Source organism: Ornithorhynchus anatinus, chromosome 1, assembly GCF_004115215.2.
Source record: "Ornithorhynchus anatinus isolate Pmale09 chromosome 1, mOrnAna1.pri.v4, whole genome shotgun sequence".
Classification (NCBI taxonomy): Eukaryota; Metazoa; Chordata; class Mammalia; order Monotremata; family Ornithorhynchidae; genus Ornithorhynchus; species Ornithorhynchus anatinus.
The window spans coordinates 69,093,870-69,107,771 of NC_041728.1; the positions used below are offsets into that span (position 1 = coordinate 69,093,870).

The following is a 13,902-nucleotide window of genomic DNA, read 5'->3' on the forward strand; positions in this document are numbered from 1 at the left end:
AAAATACGATAGAATGAATGAATGAATGATGCTATTGATGCGTATTTGTTTTATTTAGTTGTCTGTCTCGCCCTTGTAGACCGCGAGCCCGTCGTGGGGCAGGGCTGGTCTCTCTGTGCCCTAAATTGCCCATGCCAAGCGCTTAGGATAGTGCTCTGCACCCAGTATGCGCTCGGTAAATACGATGGAATGAATGAAAGATGCTATTGATGCCTGACCACTTTTTTTATTTAGTTGTCTGTTTCCCCCTTTTAGACCGCGAGCCCATTGTGGGGCAGGACTGGTCTCTCTGTGCCCTAAATTGCCCATGCCAAGCGCTTAGGATAGTGCTCTACACCCAATAAGCGCTCGAAAAATACGATAGAATGAATGAATGAATGATGCTATTGATGCCTATTTGTTTTATTTAGTTGTCTGTCTCCCCCTTGTAGACCGCGAGCCCGTCGTGGGGCAGGGCTGGTCTCTCTGTGCCCTAATTGCCCATGCCAAGCGCTTAGGACATTGCTCTGCACCCAATAAGCGCTCGAAAAATACGATGGAATGAATGAAAGACGCTATTGATGCCCGACTATTTGTTTTATTTAGTTGTCTGTCTGCCCCTTGTAAACCGCGAGCCCGTCGTGGGGCAGGGCTGGTCTCTCTGTGCCCTAAATTGCCCATGCCAAGCGCTTAGGATAGTGCTCTGCACCCAATAAGCGCTCGAAAAATACGATAGAATGAATGAATGAATGATGCTATTGATGCGTATTTGTTTTATTTAGTTGTCTGTCTCGCCCTTGTAGATCGCGAGCCCGTCGTGGGGCAGGACTGGTCTCTGTGTGGCCCAGCTGTCCATGCCAAGCGCTTCGGACAGCGCCCAAGCCCCAGTGGGCGCTCGATAAAGACGTCAGGCCGAGTGGAAATCAGTGGAGGGTTTTGTCCCGATGCCGCGGCTGAGGCTTGGCGGAGCTCCCGGGGGAGAGGAAGGACGGGCGGAAGGGGAGGGGAAAGAAGGGCGAGCAATGGCGGCGGGAGGGGAGGCCCCAGGCCCCGCGCTCCCCTCTCGGCCCCGCCGCGCCTTGCCGCCCCCCGGCTCGGGCCGCAGGCCGGAGGGGAGGCCGCCGCGGGTTGCGGGGAGGAGGCCGTCCTACGCGGCGGCCCTCTGGGGCCGGCGGTGAGTGCCCGGGGCCGGCGGGGAAAGGCAGGACCGGCCCGGGCCCGCCGCCATTGAGCGACGGCCCGAGGCGGGGGGGGAGAAGGGCCACCCTGAGGCCAGAGCTGGAGCGGGCTCCTACGTCACTTCCGGAATCCCAACGGCTGCCCCCCCCCCCCCCCCCCACAGCGTGGCTCAGGGGCAAGAGCCCCGGCTGGAGTATCCGAGGTCGTAGGTTCGAATCCCGCCTCCCCCCCGTGTCAGCTGATTGACTTAATAATAATAATGTTGGTATTTGTTAAGCGCTTACTATGTGCAGAGCGCTGTTCTAAGCGCTGGGGGAGACACAGGGGGAATCAGGTTGTCCCACGTCCCACAGTCTTCATCCCCATTTTCCAGATGAGGGAACTGAGGCCCAGAGAAGTGAAGTGACGCGCCCACAGCCACACAGCTGACAAGCGGCAGAGCTGGGATTCGAGCTCATGACCTCGGACTCCAAAGCCCGTGCTCTTTCCACTGAGCCGCGCTTATGCATATCTATAAATTATTTGAATGCCCTTTCGCTTCTCTGGAGAAGCAGCGTGGCTCAGTGAAAAGAGCCTGGGCTTGGGAGTTACAGGTCATGGGTTCGACTCCCGGCTCTGCCACTTGTCAGCTGTGTGACTGTGGGGGAGTCACTTCACTTCTCTGGGCCTCAGTGACCTCATCTGGAAAATAGGGATGAAGACTGTGAGCCTCACATGGGACAACCCGATGACCCTGTATCTCCCCCAGCGCTTAGAACAGTGCTTTGCACATAGTAAGCGCTTAACAAATACCACAATTATTATTATTATAGAACAGTGCTCTGCACATAGTAAGCACTTAACAAATACCCACATTATTCTCTGGGCGTCCCTTCCCTCATCTGTAATAATAATAATAATGATGTTGGTATTTGTTAAGCACTTACTATGTGCAGAGCACTATGTTGGTATTTGTTAAGCACCTACTATGTGCAGAGCACTGGTTCTAAGCGCTGGGGGAGATACAGGGTGATCGGGCCAGTCCCTTTGCTTCTCTGGGCTTCGGTTCCCTCATCTGTAGTAATAATAATAATAATGTTGGTATTTGTTAAGCACCTACTATGTGCAGAGCACTAGTTCTAAGCGCTGGGGGAGATACAGGGTGATCGGGCCAGTCCCTTCGCTTCTCTGGGCCTCGGTTCCCTCATCTGTAATAATAATGTTGGTATTTGTTAAGCACCTACTATGTGCAGAACACTAGTTCTAAGCACTGGGGGAGATACAGGGTGATCGGGCCAGTCCCTTCGCTTCTCTGGGCCTCGGTTCCCTCATCTGTAATAATAATGATGATAATGTTGGTTGTTAAGCGCTTATTACGTGCAGAGCACTGTGTTGGGTTTTGTTAAGCACCTACTATGTGCAGAGCTCTAGTTCTGGTAATTCTGGTAGTTCTGGGTCATTGGGCCAGTCGTTTCACTTCTCTGGGCCTTGGTTCCCTCATCTGTAATAATAATAATGTTGGTATTTGTTAAGTACCTACTATGTGCAGAGCACTAGTCCTGGTGATTCTGGTAGTTCTGGGTCATTGGGCTAGTCGCTTCACTTCTCTGGGCCTCGGTTCCCTCATCTGTAATAATAATAATAATAATAATAATGGTATTTAAGCACTTACTATGTGCAGAGCACTATGTTGGTATTTGTTAAGCACCTACTATGTGAAGAGCACTAGTTCTGGTAATTCTGGTAGTTCTGGATAATTGGGCCAGTCACTTCACCTCACTTCCCTCATCTGTAATAATAATAATGATAATAATGTTGGTATTTGTTAAGCACTTACTATGTGCACAGCACTAGTTCTAAGCGCTGGGGGAGATGCAGAGCGATCGGGCCAGTCGCTTCACTTCTCTGGGCCTCGGTTCCCTCATCTGCAATAATAATAATAATGATGTTGGTATTTGTTAAGCACTTACTATGTGCAGAGCACTAGTTCTAAGCGCTGGGGGAGATACAGGGTGATCAGGTGGTTCCACGTGGGGCTCACAGTCTTCATCCCCATTTTTACAGATGAGGGAACTGAGGCCCAGAGAAGTGAAGTGACTTGCCCACAGTCACTCAGCTGACAAGTGGCGGATTTAGGATTAGAACCCACGACCTCTGTCTCCCAAGCCTGTGCTCTTTCCATTAAGCCACACTGTTGGGGATGAAGACTGTGAGCCCCACGTGAGACAACCTGACCACCTTGTATTCCCCAGTGCTTGGGACACAGTAAGCGCTTAACAAATACCAAAATTATTATTATTCATTCGATTGTATTTATTGAGCGTTGACTGTGTGCCGAGCCCTGGACTAAGCGCTTGGAATCATCATGATTATGATGATGATGTTTCTTATGCAGCACGGCTCAGTGGAATGAGCATGGGCTGGGGGTGCTTGACAAATGCTTTAAAGATGGGTGTCAGCGTTTGCATCCCTATTTTACAGGGGAGGAAACTGAGCCCAGAGAGGTCGATGTGACTTCCCCCAAAGGCACACAGTTGATGAGTGGGACATCTAGACTGTAAACCTGGTGGGGGCCGGGATTGTCTCTCTTCGTTAATGATGATGATGATGGTATTTGTCAAGCACTTTTAACAAATGCCATTATTATTATTATTATTATCATTATTATTATTATTATTATTATTAAGTTCTTACTGTGTGCAAAGCATTGTTCTAAACGCTGGAGTGAATACAAGGTCATCAGGTTGTCCCATAGGCTCACAGTCTTCATCCCCATTTTACAGATGAGTTCACTGAGGCACAGAGATGTTAAGTGACTTGCCCAAAGTCACACAGCTGACGAGCGGCGGAACCGGGATTAGAACCCATGACCTCTGACTCCCAAGCCCGGGCTCTTTCCACTGAGCCACGCTGCTTCTTAACCTGCAAGGCAAAGGCTGCGGGGCCCAAACTGAAACAAAATTAGGTGCATCGTATTTATTGAGCGCTTACTGTGTGCAGAGCACTTTACTAAGCGCTTGGTATGTACAATTCGGCAACAGATAGAGACAATCCCTGCCCAATGATGGGCTCACAGTCTAATCGGGGGAGACAGACGGCAGAGCAAAACAGACCAAAACAAAAACAAGACATCATCATCAAGATAAATAGAAACAAGGCGATATACAACCTCTTCTCCCCGCCACCCCCTCACCCTCATTCATTCATTCATTCGTACTCTTTGAGTGCTTAATATTCATTCAATAGTATTTATTGAGCACTTACTATGTGCAGAGCACTGTACTAACCACTTGGAATGTGCAATTTGGCAACAGATAGAGACAATCCCTGCCCAATAATAATAATGTTGATATTTGATGATAATGATGGTATTAGTTAAGCACTTACTATGTGTGAAGCACTGTTCTAAGAGCTGGGGGGATACAAGGTGAGAAAGGTGATCAGGTTGTCCCACGTGGGGCTCACAGTCTTAATCCCCATTTTTCAGATGAGGGAACTGAGGCACAGAGAAGTAAAAGGACTTGCCCAAAGTCACACAGCTGACAAGTGGCAGGGCCGGGATTTGTTAAGCGCTTACTCTGTGCCGAGCACTCTTCTAAGCGCTGGGGGAGATACAGGGTAATCAGGTGGTCCCCCGTGGGGCTCCCAGTCTTCACCCCCGTTTTACAGATGAGGGAACTGAGGCACAGAGAAGTGAAGTGACTTGTCCAAAGTCACCCAGCTGACAGGTGGCGGAGTAGGGATGAGAACCCATGACCTCTGACTCCCAAGCCTGGGCTCTTTCCACCGAACCACTCTGCTAAGCACTTGGAAAGTACAATTCAGAGGTCGTGGGTTCTAATCCCACAACCTCTGACTCCCAAGCCCGGGCTCTTTCCGCTAAGCCACACTGCTTACTTAGCTTCTCTGGGCCTCAGTTCCCTCATCTGTAAAATGGGGATGAAGACTGGGAGCCCCACGGGGAACAACCTGATTACCTTGTATCTACCCCAGTGCTTAGAACAATAATAATAATAATGATGGTGATGTTTGTTAAGCGCTTACTATGTGCAAAGCACTGTTCTAAGCACTGGGGGGATACAAGGTGATCAGGTTGTCCCACATGGGGCTCACAGTTTTAATCCCCATTTTAGAGATGAGGTAACTGAGGCACAGAGAAGTTAAGTGACATGCCCAAAGTCACAAAGCTGGCAAGCGGCGGAGCCGGGATTAGAACCCATGATCTCTGACTCCCCAGCCCGGGTTCTTTCCACTGAGCCACGCTGCTTGATTGACACATAAGAAGCGCTTGACAAATACCATCATTATCATCGATGAAGAGAGACCATCTCAGCCCACACGGAGTTTACAGTCTAGAAGTCCCACTCATCAACTGTGGGAGTTTGGGGAAGTCACTCTACTTCTCTGGGCCTCAGTTTCCTCCCCTGTAAAATGGGGATTAAATCCTGACTACCCATCTTTAAAGTGTGAGCCTGATATAGGTAATTCAGTGGCATTGATGGAGTGCTTACTGTGTGCAGAGCACTGTACTAAGCACTTGGGAGGGTACAGTATAACAATAAAGACATATTGCCTGCCCACAACAAGTTTACAGACCAGAGGGGGAGACAGGATGGTACTTGACTTTCATTCATTCATTTATTCAGTCATGTTTATTAAATGCTTACTGTGTGCAGGGGACTGTACTAAGCCCTTGGGAAAGTGCAACACAACAATAAAGTCACCTTCCCTCCCCACAAGGAGCTCATAGTCTAGAGGGGAGGAGACAGACCTCAGTACAAATAAATAAAATTACAAATATGCACCTAAGTGCTGTGGGGCTGGGGAAGAGCAAAGAGAGCAAGTCAGGGTGACGCAGAAGCTGAGTGGGAGATGAGAAAAAGTGGGGCTTAGTCTGGGAAGGCCTCTTGGAGGAGGTGGGCCTTCAATAAGGTTTTGAAGGTGGGGAGAGCGATTGTCTTTTGGACTTGAGGAGGGAGGGCGTTCCAGGCCAGAGGCAGGATGTGGTCCAGGGGTCGGTGGCAAGACAGGAGATGGAGGCACAGTGAGAAGGTTAGCATCAGAGGAACGAAGTGTGTGGGCTGAGCTGTAGAAGGAGAGAAGGGAGGTGAGGTAGGAGGGGGCAAGGGGATGAAGTCCTTTAAAGCCAATGAGAGGAGTTTTTGTTTGATATGGAGGTGGATGGCTCAGTGGAAAGAGCACGGGCTTTGGAGTCAGGGCTCATGAGTTCGAATCCCAGCTCTGCCACTTGTCGGCTGTGTGACTGTGGGCAAGTCACTTAACTTCTCTTTGCCTCAGTTCCCTCATCTGTAAAATGGGGATTAAGACTGTGAGCCCCACGTGGGACAACCTGATTCCCTTATGTCTACCCCAGCGCTTAGAACAGTGCTCGGCACATAGTAAGCGCTTAACAAATACCAACATTATTATTATTATTATTATTAACCCCTGAAGATTTTTGAGTGACATGTCCTGATCGTTTTTGTAAAAAGATGATCCGGGCAGTAGAGTGAAGTATGGACTGGACTAGGGAGAGACAGGAGGTTGGGAGGTCAGCAAGGAGGCTGATGCAGTAAACCAGGTGGGATAGGATGAGCGAATGTATTAATGTGATAGCAGTTTGGAAGGAGAGGAAAGGGCAGATTTTAACAATGTTGAGAAGGTGGGACCGCCAGGATTTGGTGACAGATTGAATATGTGGGTTGAATGAGAGAGAGGAGTCGAGGATAACGCCAAAGTTACGGGCTTCTGAGATAGAGAAGCAGCGTGGCTCAGTGGAAAGAGCATGGGCTTTGGAGTCAGGGCTCATCGGTTCGAATCCCAGCTCTGCCACTTGTCGGCTGTGTGACTGTGGGCAAGTCACTTAACTTCTCTGTGCCTCAGTTCCCTCATCTGTAAAATGGGGATTAAGACTGTGAGCCCCACGTGGGACAACCTGATTCTCCTATGTCTACCCCAGCGCTTAGAACAGTGCTCGGCACATAGTAAGCGCTTAACAAATACCAACATTATTATTATAGAAAGGATGGTTGTGCCGTCTACAGTGACGGGAAAGTTTGGGAGAGGACAGGGTTTGGGAGGGAAGATAAGAAGCTCTGTTTTGGACATGATAAGTTTGAGGTGATTGGGAGGACAGCCAAATAGAGATGCCTTGAAGGCAGGAGATACAAGCCTGGAGAGAGGGAGAGAGATGGGGGGAGGAGATATAGATTTGAGTATCATCTGCATAGAGATGTTAGTTGATTATCGTCTCTCGACCCCAGTGCTTACTACAGTGTTTGACACATACTAAGTGCTTAACGAATACCACAGTTATCACTACTGTTTGTGGGGTTGGAGGCTTGGACTCCCTCCTTATCCACCCTCCCTATCGGCACACTCCCCTCCCTTCTACATACACCCCTTCCCTTCCTCCAAATCCCCTTTTTCTTTGCTCAAGTCAGAAGTTTCTAAGATCCCTAAACCCTTACGAGGCTGCAGAGCAGTTCCCTCTCTGAGTCAGTGCAGTATTTCAGAGTGAAACTTCCCCTTATCCTAGCGTGGGTTTACTGAGTCTCTGTCCTCCCTGCCCCTGAAGAGGAAAATTGAGCTTTTAGGAAATATATAGGAAAAGGCGATTAGTATCTAACATACTTCACAGAATGCAGTGAAGCTTGAATAGCAAAACTTCAAGAGCAGCTCCAACTTAATAATAATAATAATAATAATGTTGGTATTTGTTAAGTGCTTACTATGTGCCGAGCACTGTTCTAAACGCTGGGGTAGTTACAGGGTAACCAGGTCCCACTCGGGGCTCACAGTCTTAATCCCCATTTTCCAGATGAGGTAAATGAGGCACAGAGAAGTGAAGTGACTTGCCCACAGTAACACAGCTGACAAGTGGCAGAGCTGGGATTAGAACCCATGACCTCTGACTGCTAAGCCCGTGCTCTTTCCACTGAGCCACACTGCTTCTCACGCTGCTTTGATTTAAAGGCCAAAGAGGAATTACCTGTGGTGTTCTTCTCTCAAGGGGCCTCTCTTCTCTTTCTCACCTCTTGGTTTATCAGTTGGTTTGTCTTTTACTTTATTTGTTAAGGACTTACTATGTGTCAAGCCCTGTTCTAGTTCTGGGATAGACACAAGTTAATCAGGCTGGACACAGTCCCTGTCCCACATGGGGTTTACAATCTTAATCCCCATTTTAGAGATGAGGTAACTGAGGCACAGAGAAGTGAAGTGACTTGCTCAAGGTCACACAGCAGACAAGTGGCAGAGTGGGGATTATAACACAGGTCTTTGACTCCCAGGCCCGTGCTCTATCCGCTAGGCCACACTGCTTCCCAAATATCCGTGACCTTTGCCTTTTGCCTAGGGAGGCAGCCCTGCTCAAAAGGTCGATGTTTAATATTATGATTCCTGCAAGGTTTCACCTCTATTTATGAAAATAGGTCCCAAATTGATACACCTGTGGGAGAAATGGGCAGAAATGTAATTATTGAACAACTTGACCTATTACGGTGACAAATACTAGATTTCGGTAGAAAACATTTTCCAGCCTTTGTAGTTTGCATGAAGTCCACTAAACTTTAGAAAATATTATTTCGTGCCTCACTTTCTAATTTTGAAGTTAGGGTTTAAATTGGTTTGAGTAACACAGGGTCTTTTCTTAGCCTTGGGTCACAGGGAAACAGCTAGCCCAGGGGCAAGGGAAGCTGGGTTAGGGGGACAGTAACCCAACAAAGACCAGGCCACCACCACCCCAGATTGCAACCAACTGCTTGCTCCCGGCTGAAGAGGTGGCTCTTAGTGGGAGCCCCCCGGATTCTGGGGGGTTACCCTACATGCAGTCACCTTTTTGTGGGTCCCTCCCTGCCTCTTTCCACTAATCTTGGATCACTGTCCCTGCCCCCTCTTAGGAGCCCCCCGTGGGACATGGAAAGAAATTAATGAAAATAGTTCTACCCACTAATGTCACTTTCCTTTGCTCTATTTATGAATAATGAACAAATTGTAAACTATTGAACAAGGCACTTAGTAATTTCCAGCCTTTGAAAAAATGTGGTTCATCGATGAATGTGTAACAGCACACACGAGTCGTCCGTGAGTTGGACATGTCTGATTCAAGGGAACTATAGATTCGTACTCTAAAGAAAAAAAAAGCAAGGCTCATTTCTGTTTTTGTTTGTGTTTTCAGATAAGGCAGCCATGTCTCAATCCACAAATAAAGGACTGATTTTTGGCATCATGATCGGAACTGCCGGAATAAGCTTGGCCCTAGTGTGGTACCACAAGATCCGCAAGTCTGGGGCAGTGATTCACGTGCCCAAATTTTGGGCTCTGAGTGATGCGTTTCATTCGGCAGAGCTGCGAGATGAACTCCACGGCGAGCGAGGTACAGTCGTGGCGTTACAGGGAAGGCAGCTTCAAATTCTGGAGAAGCTGAATTGCCTAGTGGCAAGCATGGAAGAACTCAAGGAGGAGGTGAGGTTCCTCAAAGAAGCCATCCCAAAGCTGGAGGAACTTGTCCGTGGTGAGCTGAGGGGAAAGGCAGGAGTGTCCAGAGCGAGTCCTCAACACAGGGGATCCAGAAAGAGAAGATCCGAGCCAATTCCAAGCCATAGTTCAGAAGAGGCAGAAAGCGAAGGAGGGTAAGTCTCTGCAAACTGTGGGGGTTCCATTTTAATAGTAATTCTAATGCTGTTTAGGGTATTTGCTAAGCCCTTGCTATTTGTCAAGGACCGGTCTAAGCCTTGGGGTAGATACAAATTAATTCAGGTCAGACATAGTCCCTGTCCCACATGGCAGAGTTGATAGAGCACGAGCCTTGGTGTCAGAAGGTCAGGGGTTCTAATCTAGACTCTACCCCTTGTCTGCTCTGTGACCTTGGAAAAGTGTTCTCTGAGCCTCAGTGCAAAATGGGGGTTGAGACTGTGAGCCCCACGTGGGACAGGGACTGTGTCCAATCTGATTTGCTTTTATCCACCCCAGGGCTTAGTAGAGTGTCAGACACATAGTAAGCACTTAACAAATACCACAGTCATCGTCATTTTGGTGCTCACAGTCTAAGTAGGAGGGAGAACAGGTATTGAATCCCTGTTTTGCAGATGAGGAAACTGAGGCACACTGAAGTGACTTGCCTGAAGTCAAACAGCAGGCAACTTGGCAGAGCAGAATTAGAATCCAGGCCCTCTGACTCCTTGGCTCAGGCTCTTTCCGTTAGAGGCTGTACAGGTTTTGAACTGATTATCGCTGTCACGATTACTCATTAAACCGAACTGAGACTCTTTCCTGGCTCCAATGAGACTCTGAAGAATTTGAAGACTTGTCTCACAGCCTAGTTCAGTCTTGCAAAATGAAACTGGCAAGAGTGAGATATCATCCACATAACACTGGCTCAATTTATATTTTTTGTTGGTAACAACGAGGGGCCAGGGCCATAGCCAAGGAGAGGAAAAATGTAAGTATGTGTGTCACTTTCATTGATTCATCTCCGCAAGTTAAAATGTTTTATTTTAGGAGAATGTGTTCAAATGTATGATGGGGTTCATTTGGGATCTGCTTAAGATTCACCATTCAGCAGCAGTTTGATAGCCCGCTCTCCTCTATTCTCCTCAATCGTCCCGCCCAGTGAAGCAGATGGAAACCTTGGTGGCAACAATACAAAATGCTTTTATCCAAGAGCTGAAGAGGAGAAAATAGAAGTGAAAAAGATTTTTTAAAAAGAGAGGACTTGGAAAAAAAAAATCCCATTTAAAAGGCTGAATATATTAGAAAGGACCTAGTGGAGAAAAAAACCTAAGAGTTCAAGTTGTCTAAGAAATCCCACTCTACTTCCAACAAATCGTTCAGAAGGTAAGACACCTTGGTTAAATCTAGGATTCTACAGAGACCTGAATGATAAAAGCAAAGCTACAAAAAGTGAAAATCCAGCCAGACCACTGAGGCGGACCTTTTAAAAGCAACAAAAATGGGTAGAATCGAAATCGGAAGAGCTGCAATGGAAGTGTGACTAGCATTAGACTTAAAGCTAACCTACTCACTGTGCCTCATCTCATCTCTCCTGCTTTCAACCTCTTGCTCACTCCTTACCCCTTCTTGGCGCTCCCTACCCCTTTTATCCAATGGACCACTGCTCTCCCTGTCTTCAAACCTCATCTGAAATCACACTTCCTCCAGGAGGCCTTCCCCAGTTGATTTCTAATCCCCACATTTATATTCCCAAACTGCCTTTTCAGGATTATTAAGTACTCTCAAGCTCCAGAGGTCTTACAGCCATAGCTTGAACCCTCTCTTTAGCACGATCTCCTGTACGTATTCCCTTTTCCTCTTTCCTCCTCTCTGTAAATCGGATTAATGTCCATCTCCCTTGCTAGATGGTAAACTCTTTGAGGTTAGGAATCACGTCAACTAATTCTGTTGTACTCTATCAAGCACTTAGGTGCTCTGTAAGCTGTAGGAGCTCAACAAATACTATTTATTGATTGATCAAAGACATTTAAAAAAATATTTACCCACATTGAGCTAGAGAGGAAGAATGTCACTCCCCCTTCTTGCCCATCAAGGCAAGGTAAAGATAGAATCGTTGAATGCTTTACATTCATCATTATTGGTATGATGGTATAATAATAATAATGGTATTTAAGCGCTTATGTGCCAAGCACTATTCTAGGCGCTGGGGGAAATACAAGTTAATCAGGTTATCCCACATGGGGCTCGCAATCTTAATCCCCATGTTACAGATGAGTTAACAGGCAAAAGAGAAGTGAAGTGGCTTGCCCGAGGTCCCACAGCCGACAAGTGGCGGAGCTAGTATTAGAACCCATGTCCTCTGACTCCCAAGCCCATACTCTTTCCACTAAGCTACGCTGCTTCTCCCAAAATCAATAAATACTCCTGAATGAATGAAAACAGTTACCAAGTGTGAACAGTTCAACTAGGACCAAGGTTTGCAGTGGAAGGGTGGGAAGCCCAGTGGGATGAGGGAGAGAACTAGAGAGTAGCTGAAAAAAATGGATGTGCATTTCCATGAATTCAAATATAGAATTATTGCAGAGGCACTAGCCCTTTCTTTTGAGGCCTCAAGTATATGGGGGGAAGAAAATTCCAGAAGAAGCCGTGACAAATTGTCAGGCTTCTGTGGAAGAGAAGTGTGGAAAGAACAGAATTTGCAGGGTGGTCAAGTGGAAGTAGAAGGGACTTGGATACTAGTCCCAGCATTTCACCTCTGGCCTGCTGTGTTTGAGTGATCCACGTAACTTCCCTGTGGCTGTTTCCTCACCCCTAAAATGAGTGACAAATACCTACCTCTCCTTATCTCACTGGGATGGGATTTTTGTCAGCCCAAAGTGAGACAACTAATGTACAAATCCCACACAGATTGCAGGTATTTTTATTGTTGCTCTTTATAATAATAACTGTGATATGTTCTAAGCGCCAGGGTAGATACAAGTTAATCAAGTTGGACACAGTCCCTGTCCCATATGGGGCTCACATTCTGCATTCTTAATCCCATTTTACAGATGAGGAATTGAGGCCCAGAGAAGTTAAGTAGCTTGTCCAAAATCACGCAGCAGACAGGTGAGAAGCAGCAAGGCCTAGTGGCAAGAGCATGGGCTTGGGAGTCAGAGGATGTGGGTTCTAATCCTGGATCCGCCACTTGTCTGCTGTATGACCCTGGGCAAGTCACTTCACGTCTCTGGGCCTCAGTTACCTCATCAGTGAAAAGGGGATTGACTGTGAACCTCATATGGGGTAGGGACCGTGTCCAACCTGATTACCTTGTATCTACCCCAGTGCTTAGAAAAGTGCTTGGCACACGGTGAGCGCTTAACAGATACCATGGTTATTATTATTAAGTGGCAGAGCCAGGATTAGAACCCAGGCCCGTGCTCTATGCAGTAGGCCAAGTTGTTTCTCATCCCCAATGTATTTCACTGATCAAGATGCAAAAGATACATACGTCTTAAAAGATAGATAACTGAAGAAAATAACTGTGCAGGAAATGTGCACAATACGAAAGATGAGGAGAATTGATGAAAGTACAATTTTGGAGAGGAAATAGTCCCAAAATTGTACTCAGAGTGAAAATGAGTCACCCACCAGATTCACGACTTTGGGTCCCAGGCAATTAGAAAATTGAAATCCGTTTCATTCTGATGTCACCGAGTTCTACACACCCTTCGGTCATCACATTCTATTCCCTCCTTGTTGCCATGTTCACTGACGGCTTCTTTTTCATTCCGACACCCCATCCACACAGTATTTCAGGCAGTTCAGCAAGGATGGTGAGAGAGGAAGGGTGAGATGTACTCTGGGACATTTTAAGAACTTTGCCTATGGGGCACTGCCCAAGGTAGGTCCATTTTTGGGGGTGGAGGCGGTGGGCGGGTGTCTGTTTTTTGTTTAATCACCCTCCTGACGGTCAGGGATTTTGGAAACATTCCCTATTGAATTGTCCCCCATTCAGATGCCCAGTCAATCAGTGGTATTTATTGAGTGCTTACCGTGTGCAGACCACTGTACTAACGCAACAGAGTTGATAGACACATTCCCTGCCCACAACAAGCTTAGACTCTAGAGGGGGAGAAAGGCATTAATATAAATACATTATACATAGGTACGTAAGTGCTGTGGGGTGAATACCAAATGCACAGTAAACCACTGTGGGCTAAAGCCCTAGAGCAGCAATTTAGTGCCTTAAGAATTTGTTCCTAACTTCAACCGAGACTGAGCCCCTGCAGCCCACAGCACTACTGCCCTTATCGGCTCTTCGGTAACCCGGGC

At 47.3% G+C, this 13,902-nt stretch overlaps 1 protein-coding gene across 1 annotated transcript in view; it reads left to right on the forward strand.

Moving 5' to 3' along the window:
* The first annotated feature begins 1,047 nt into the window (after nucleotides 1–1,047).
* The window catches only part of RMDN2 (regulator of microtubule dynamics 2), an 81,978-nt gene continuing 69,123 nt past the window's right edge, over nucleotides 1,048–13,902 (forward strand). The window contains exons 1-2 of the mRNA XM_029064192.2: nucleotides 1,048–1,153; nucleotides 9,314–9,767. Coding sequence (XP_028920025.1) covers nucleotides 9,325–9,767 — 443 coding nt within the window. The 5' untranslated portion in view covers nucleotides 1,048–1,153; nucleotides 9,314–9,324. The remainder of the gene's footprint in view (nucleotides 1,154–9,313; nucleotides 9,768–13,902) is intronic.